We start from the raw sequence: 8,066 nt of genomic DNA, 5'->3' as shown, positions 1-8,066 counted from the left end.
ATTTTTTAAATCTGCATCAAGATTTGTACGTAATCTACTACATTAAATGTTCCGACACGTCTTGGGACACAAATATTGCAAAATACGAGGACACTTTTATACTTCGTTATTAAAGCTATATCATTGCTAGTCGCTGCAGGTCTTCATCTCGCCTCGAATCAAATTTTTCGAACATTTGCATATACAAATGCATGTTTGAACAAATGTTTCATAATATCTTTTGGCTATGACTCCTGTACGAAATAAACAGCCACATATTGTTGTAATATCATTACAACATATGACTTAGTAAAATATTTAAAGCTATTTAACTTCTTAATGTGTGTTATAATCTAGTATATTAATTTTTATTTATTTTTATTCTTATTTATAATAGCTGATATTATTTCAGTATGTAAATGAAGTTGTGATAGGTGCACCATATGAAGTTTCAAAAGACCTAATGGAACACTTTAATGTATCAGTTGTTTGCCATGGACAAACGTCTATAATGCCATGTGAAAATGCATCAGATCCTTACGCAGAACCTAAAAGACAAAATAAATTCAAGATTTTAGATAGTGGTAATGAGATGACTACTGAAAAAATTGTGGAGAGAATCATTCTTCATAGGTATGAAAAATTTTAACTCTTCATACCTTCAGTTAATGATATAAAATATTTTTAATAAACTATAATTACTTAATAAATTAATAAATCTTTACAAAATATATATTTAATTTTTAAATTAAATCATATTTAATAACAACAATATAATGAAAATCATGCTGTCATATTCGTCATATAAAACAAAAATATATTTTTTTCATGTGAATTAGTTTTCAGGTATTTAAGTTTTTGAAATTTAAAGTACAATAATAAATATATTGATAATTATAATGTTTGCTATTGTAAAGAACGTGCGTAGAAAAAGGAGCAACCACGACGGAAATGCGAAAGTAAGAACATTAGAGAGAAACCGACCGAAAATTCAAGAGCACCAAGGAGCAGCAAGAAGCACGCGGACGCGATGGAGGAGGGAATGTGGTAGAAGACTAGGCAAAATAGTTTTGGTATCGCTTCGACGGTCGAATCGTGAGCTGAAACAAAAAACAAGATAACGAAGCTCTCACCGTCTCGCTATTACGCAAGTTTTTTTTGTCTTGTTCTGTTGCTACTCGTCGGCTCTTTGATGCCTTATGTGCTTGAGAAGATTGCGTGTGAGAGTAGTGATTGCTAAGGAAAAGTCTGCGTTTGTCAAGAGTTAGATGTCCGCAATCAGCAGAAACCTCATTGCTTGGATGACGGACGCTGCAATCGGTAATGAGAGGAACTCGGCGAGCCACCTTCCAAAGCCAATAGCTTGTGCACTTACCCAACCCCTCTGTTATCGTTGTTTGCAGCATCGATGTGAGAAATCAGACGAAATTCGTTTATTTCGCGAGCATTTCTTTTTTCGTATTGCGTGTAACATCCCTTGCACTAGCTCGGGTTCAGTTTGTTTCTCTCAGTCTCTCTCTCTCTCTCTCTCTCTCTCTCTCTCTCTCAACAAGTCCGGTCACTAATTTCGTTTACTTATTTGCATGCGCCCAATAATCTCTCGGCCAAGTAGTTGTATGTTATGGTCTCTGGGTTATGAAATAAAGTGTGAACATTTTATTTTATTTCGTGTCACGCTTTATATTTGTCAAATTAACATCCTACTCATCCACGCTCGCAGTAAAGAATATTTAACTTAATTTTGTTAATTTCTCATTTCGGTTCATGATTTCGCGTTCACGAAACGTTTACATACCAGCATATTAGGAGCAAATCGAGGTGTCAATTAGCCTCGTACTGAGGGACGAATGTTCTTTAACGACGTTAAATAATGTATTTATTTAATTCATCCGTAATATACTGTCTTGATTCCCTTATATATCAATGATAAATTTTGTAATAATGGAAAGAAGGGCAATAGTAAGAGATGGAAATTCACTTAGTTTTAATTATATTCAGCATTATATTCATGCTGACGAAATATTGCTGAATATAATTAAAATTAAGTGAATTTTCATCTCTCACTATTTCCCTTCTTTCCATTATTACAAAATTTATTATTTAATTCATCGTTACACTATATCCATGGTCAGATGGTTAAGTTATTTTAAGTTTGAATCTTTCGCTGGTAATATATTTTTTATGGTTTATTTCTGTTCGCTACTTTGAATTCTAGGAATTATAATAATTATTTTTTATTTTTAGTACTTCTAATTTATATCAGAATTAAATATAGATACATTTTTTAAGAATGTTTCTAGTTTTACAAATATATTTCACGATATTCTTTCCAAGGGACATTAAGTTGATTTATATTATATTTATAAAATTCTTTCATAAAGAAAAGAACCTATTAATGTTACTTTTAGGGGTGATCTGATTAACTAAACAGATCACCTAGACTACTATTATGTAATGGTATGTATATTGTGTAAATATGTTTGTAAAAGATGACTGTCGAAAATAAGCTTCGGTTATTATTAACAAGTTTGCCTAACTTGGCTGGCTACCAAGTCGGCTACTCAAAACACCTCATTTTTTTTTATATCGAATTTGGACAGAAAGTTAAACTGGGTTATTCGAGTTTTTGGGTTATTAAAATTAATCTTACCTTTGCCCGATCATCCCTGTGTATAGTTGAAGAAAATAATAAATTTGACCCCTACATGACTTTACGCGGGGAAGGGGTTAACCGCACCCCACACATAATACCCTATCTAAACATAGAATTTCTCACTCTTTCCGAATCCGGGATCAAAATTATAGGTTCCTATTCAAAAAATGACTTTGACCTTTAAATGACCTTGAAAATAAATCTAAAGGTCAAGTCCGATTTCTGGAAAACGTGTCCCTCATGTCCTAAACAACTTTTGTCTGAACATATTTCTTATAGAATGCAAACCGTAGAAAATTTCGGGGTGGTTCCTTTAAAATGGGTCACCCTGTATACTCGTACCCTTTAGGAGTTCACTTTAAAGATCCCATTATATCCATGGCAATTTTATCAAAAACCGTAACGCAAGTATTAGTGATTATCATGGGTTGTTTGGTTTGCAATCGAGTAAGCTTTTTGAATTGACATTCTAAACATTGTTGGGTATACCTTTAAACATCGTGTTTTAGATTTTCCTAATAATATTCCAGTCTAATTCTATAAAAGATTTCAGAAAGACCGCGGTGTCCCCCTACGGGTGATTTGTGTATTTTGCAAAATATTTCATCGGATCTTTCTTTTGGAACATATTTAATTGTATTCATACATATTCGAGGTCTGTTCAAAAAGTATCGCAATCTTTGAATTTCCGCGGGATACGTAAAATTGATTTTTAATTTTGTTGTAGCGTTATGTTCATGAATAAATTTATATATACTCGTAAAGATATAAAGGGTCTAGCCAGGTAAGATAGTGAAATCTGCCTTTGAATGGTGAGGGAAACGGAATATACCCTTTCATTCCTCATGTATAGAAACCCCTTTTCCCAAATTTTCAGACCCCTAGACCCCAGGGGGGCCGGCTGAGACGTGACTATACGCTTTTCAGTTTTTTAACGATGTCTCGGTCAATTTTGAAGCTAGAAAAAAAACAGAAAAACCAAATTGTAGGATTTTTTGAGCCCCACAAACCTATGTGACTCAAAAAATTTTTAGCGGGAAATTCAAATTTTCACAGCCTTTTGAAAACTTTAAAAATTCGTATTAAAAAAACAAAGACCGACTCACCGTTGAAAAAAATATATCTTACGTATTTTTTGTACAAAAATGCCTGTGATTTTTTTCAGATTTTTAAAAGTGGTGGAACGACCTTGAAAAAAATTAAAATCTCTAAAAAACACCCTTTTTCGACTCTAGCTCCTTATATATCAATTCTATACTGAAATCGACTACGCCATCGTATTCTACGCAAAAAAATACATCGGAAACGTATATATATTTTTTTTTCTAGGATTTTTGCATCCCTTCAATAATTCGCCAAGTAAAGTTGATCGGACCGGCTCGCAATGTTTGAAATTATTGTTAGCTTAGAATGTAATTTAAAAAAAAAGTAATATATACTTATACTGTTCCTTTTTACATGGAATACGATGGAGCAATTTGTTCTATCGTTGAACTTACCCAGAAAACATTGGAAGTAAAAAAATTATGTATTTGGCCGCTGACGCTTTGTAGAGAGATTTTACTATGAATCCGTTTGCGTCATCATATTTTTTTTACTATATTTGAAGTTCATGTTTGTGTGTACTCAATAAATAATAAGAGGATGAATAAAGTAGGAACGAATAAATTATTATTCAATAATATAATATTTAAAAAAAATAAAATTAGCTATATAATTATATATAATCTGTGACCACGCTTCGAATGTTAATCATCATCGCTATCTTCTTCGATAGAAGTAACCACATGATCTTGTTCATAAATCCTTGTGAGATGTTCAGCAGGTTTAACAATGCAGGATTGAAATCTAGCATACGCTAAATAATAAATAACGGCAGCCACGTGAGAGCAGCAACCGATTGTTCTCATTCCATTAGCACACTCACAGCAAAAACGGACTATACCGGAACAGCCAATAGTATTGGGTTTGTACTGGATGTAGCAGTTATACGTCTTACTTTCGATGTGTCTCGATCTAACTCGTACTTTCAGAAGATCAGCAGATTCTTTGAAATAACTAACATTTATCTCATTATTCTCGCCCAGCATTTCAGCTAAGTAGGATATGGCTTGTTTGAGTTGATACGTTCCACTGTATAGTTTTACTAAATCCTGCTCCGTCATTTCAGGAAAATCTTGTAAGTCAGCAGACGTCAACTTTTGGAATAAGCTTTTCCTTCGATTATACTTTTCTAAAATCACTTCTGTGGCTAGGCTATTTTCATTGGAATTTCTGTTAAGTATATAATTCAGTACTTCGTCATCTGTAGCAGCTCTTGAGATAAGTCGTTTACCAAATTGATTTATTAAAAAGCAAACTATTCTGCAATAGAGATCAGCTTCGGGTAAGTAACGGTTGTCCAATTGCTGATGAAAGAACTTGTACTTCTGAGCTACATTACCATGAACAGCTTCCACAACCCATCGAAGCATCGTTACAAGTCGAGATTTATTCGAATCTTCCGCGGATAGTTGTTTAAGATTTCTATCTTTCAACGCTGGCATGAGAACCCTGTACCCATCACTTTCTAATTGCGATACTATGTCACGAAAGACGCGATCGAGAATAAAAACATCATCCTTTTTGCACATCGGCTTCTTCAAATCGCTGTCATTCGCGTTTAAAATTTTTTCCAGAATTTTTGCATCATTTTCTTTAGCATAAAAGGGTCCTAGTACATCTACGATATAACCATCCGTCGTACATATAGTGAACGGCTTGCACAGAGGAACTTTTTTATGCCGTGAAAATGATCTTCGTTGGTATTCGTTCTTTGAGCTTTTCTGGTGCTTCCAATAAGTTCCATCGGCAACTAGCCCAAGATTATCATCACTAACATCATGAAGATTTTGAAGTAGCACTGTCGAATGATTTTTAATCAAATCATCTCTGTCGATGCTTCTCAAACCAAAACGTGAAGGCAATATGTCTCTTTCAAAAGAACTCAAAACAGATTTTGAAAATTCCGAGACTTGTTGATGACGATCAAGGCCAAGGACAGAGCAAATCATTTCATTGGAATTTCCAGTTCTCAATCTAAATAAAAAAACAACGAGTGTCTGCGTAACTATCCGATTATCAATATTCCTCAGGGAAACTGCCATTTCGCGCAATTCTATGATTTTTTCCCAATTGAGTCCAGTAAAGGTTTTAATTCTATCTTCAGAGATAGTAAAATCACCGATTCTATCGTGTAATTCTCTGTCGGATGTTACACTTAGAGCTTTGAATAGCTTGGCTACATCTGCAACTGTTACATTGCTCGAGTGGGATATCGGTTTCAAATTCAGTAACTCATCATTATAAAACTTTTTCATTATCAAGTGCTTACGACAACAGCGGTTACCCTCTGGGATAAATATCTCTCTTTCAGTAAGGGCCTGCCGCCGAGCTTCGAAAGGAACAACAATAAGTCCTGATTTAAGTGAACATAAGCAACAATAATCATGAGTGGAAACTACTCTTTTCAAAGGTAACTGAATAAATTCTTGTTCAATAACTTCTTTCTTAATTGGGCTATACCTTGGATCAATTTTGCTTTGTTGCGATGACTCAGATGCAGTTGATTCTTGACTGCTGGATTGCGGAGTATTTTCTTTGGCTGGCGCTTCTTCGACTTTTCGTTGTTTTGACTTTGCAAAACGAGCGGCGCCTCCACATTTCTGACATAAAGTATCTCCAACTACGACTGTCGTAGCAAAATAATCGGACAAAGCAATAGCTTCATCCTCTGTATCAACTCTTGTCTTTTTCCCGACCATCTTCTTCTTCGATAAACCGCAGTTCGGACATTTATCATTAACACTTGATGTAGACATGGTATAGTCTGGACCTGAAATAAACGACTTTATCAATTATCCAATTAATGATTAATAAACACACACACACATATATATATACATATTATGTATTGTGATGGTAAACGTCAAGTTAGCGCTAATTACTTAACCTTATTGTTGTCCGTGAGGGCAGCACCTCCCGGGGGGACAAAAATATGTAACGAAGGAATTCGGCACGCGAGCAGACGGAACGCGCGCGACAAGATTTGAACCAGTGAAGCATCGACCGTAGTTGAGTCCGCCCGCTTCTGTTATTACCGCCGCCGAATCACGTGCCCTAGCCATCAATACGCTTCATCAATTAGCAGCCAGTGATCTAGGATCGTAGCCGCCGAGGAACTGCCAAGCTGCGAGTCAGAGGCCCGGTCGAGAGATCCAGAGAGAGTGTGTGAGGTTTCGCCATCGAGGGCGAAACCGGTGTGTGCGTGCTTTCGCGTCCCGCGAATAAAACATTAAGCGACTGTTCTGTGCTGTGCGATTTGCAGTGATTTTCTCCGATCGCCCGCAATTACAAGGTAAGCTGGCCAGCTTGATTTCGCGATCGCGAGCATAAAATGATAACTTAATACTAACTCTCGATGCGTGCATGTAAGGCTCTAATAACAGAGAGCAGCGAGCGTACCGGCAAAGCGTGTTGCCGATGAGCGAGCGTGCGTGTAAACAAACGCGCGGGCCGACCTTTTGTGAGTTTAGAAAGATAATAAAAGATCTAATTGTCCCCACTAACAAGCGTTTTCATTAATTCTCTCTTCTCACATAGCTTCCACTCAATTTAGTTTAGGTTATAAACGATAATCGGTTGACCGGCGTATGCTTTCTCGTGCTCTCCCGTATTAATAGCAGTGAGCTTTGACAATTTCGCGTGTCTTTTCGAGGTAATCACGCGACATAATTTATTAAACGGTTTTACCCCGTTACATGGCGCCCAACGTTAAAGAACCTACGGTGTTTTTGATTGTGCAAAACACCGGTTCTTATTATTAACCTCGCGCTCGGTCAACCAATAGCTCAGGTGGCAGTCAAGTGTTGTTGTGCGCACTCGACACCGAAAGCCACAAGTGTAAACAATACCTGTTAGCTAGCTTGGGAAGGCCCGCCGCGGCGAAAATTTGTAAACAAAACCTGTGAACGCGTGCGAGTGCGACCGAAAGATTCTAGAACGTAAACACCAACGAATTTTGAAAATTGCCGCAAATAATATTATACCCGTTGGCCCGGGGAAAAACTAACACTGGCAATTTTCAAACGGGATTAATTCAATTGAATAATTTTGTTCGACATTGTATTGTGTTAGCATATTTTTTTTAATATTATCAACTGCGGTTATTGGTGTTTACGCACAACGCTCGTGACAATATTTTAGATACTAACTCATACAGCCGTGCTAACAAACAGTTAGTACGCCTGATAGGCAGGATCACTGTATTGCGTATTGACGAGCAAAGGATCTTTCGGCAATTAATCCGTTAAGCGCCCTTGATCAAGCCCAGTGTTGGCAAATAAAAATTTTTTTTATTTTTCAATTCGGCGCACGAATTTTAATATAACACTCG

General features: G+C 36.2%; 1 protein-coding gene across 1 annotated transcript in view; it reads left to right on the top strand.

Moving 5' to 3' along the window:
* Positions 1 to 226: 226 nt before the first annotated feature.
* The window catches only part of LOC131675637 (ethanolamine-phosphate cytidylyltransferase-like), a 41,871-nt gene continuing 34,031 nt past the window's right edge, over positions 227 to 8,066 (top strand). The window contains exons 1-2 of the mRNA XM_058954675.1: positions 227 to 262; positions 392 to 612. Of these exons, the coding sequence (XP_058810658.1) occupies positions 227 to 262; positions 392 to 612 (257 nt within the window). The remainder of the gene's footprint in view (positions 263 to 391; positions 613 to 8,066) is intronic.

The sequence above is a fragment of the Phymastichus coffea genome, unplaced genomic scaffold (genome assembly GCF_024137745.1).
Source record: "Phymastichus coffea isolate CEN01 unplaced genomic scaffold, Cenicafe_Pcof_1.1 PCOF00027, whole genome shotgun sequence".
NCBI lineage: Eukaryota > Metazoa > Arthropoda > Insecta > Hymenoptera > Eulophidae > Phymastichus > Phymastichus coffea.
This window is presented reverse-complemented; position numbering and strand designations above follow the sequence as displayed.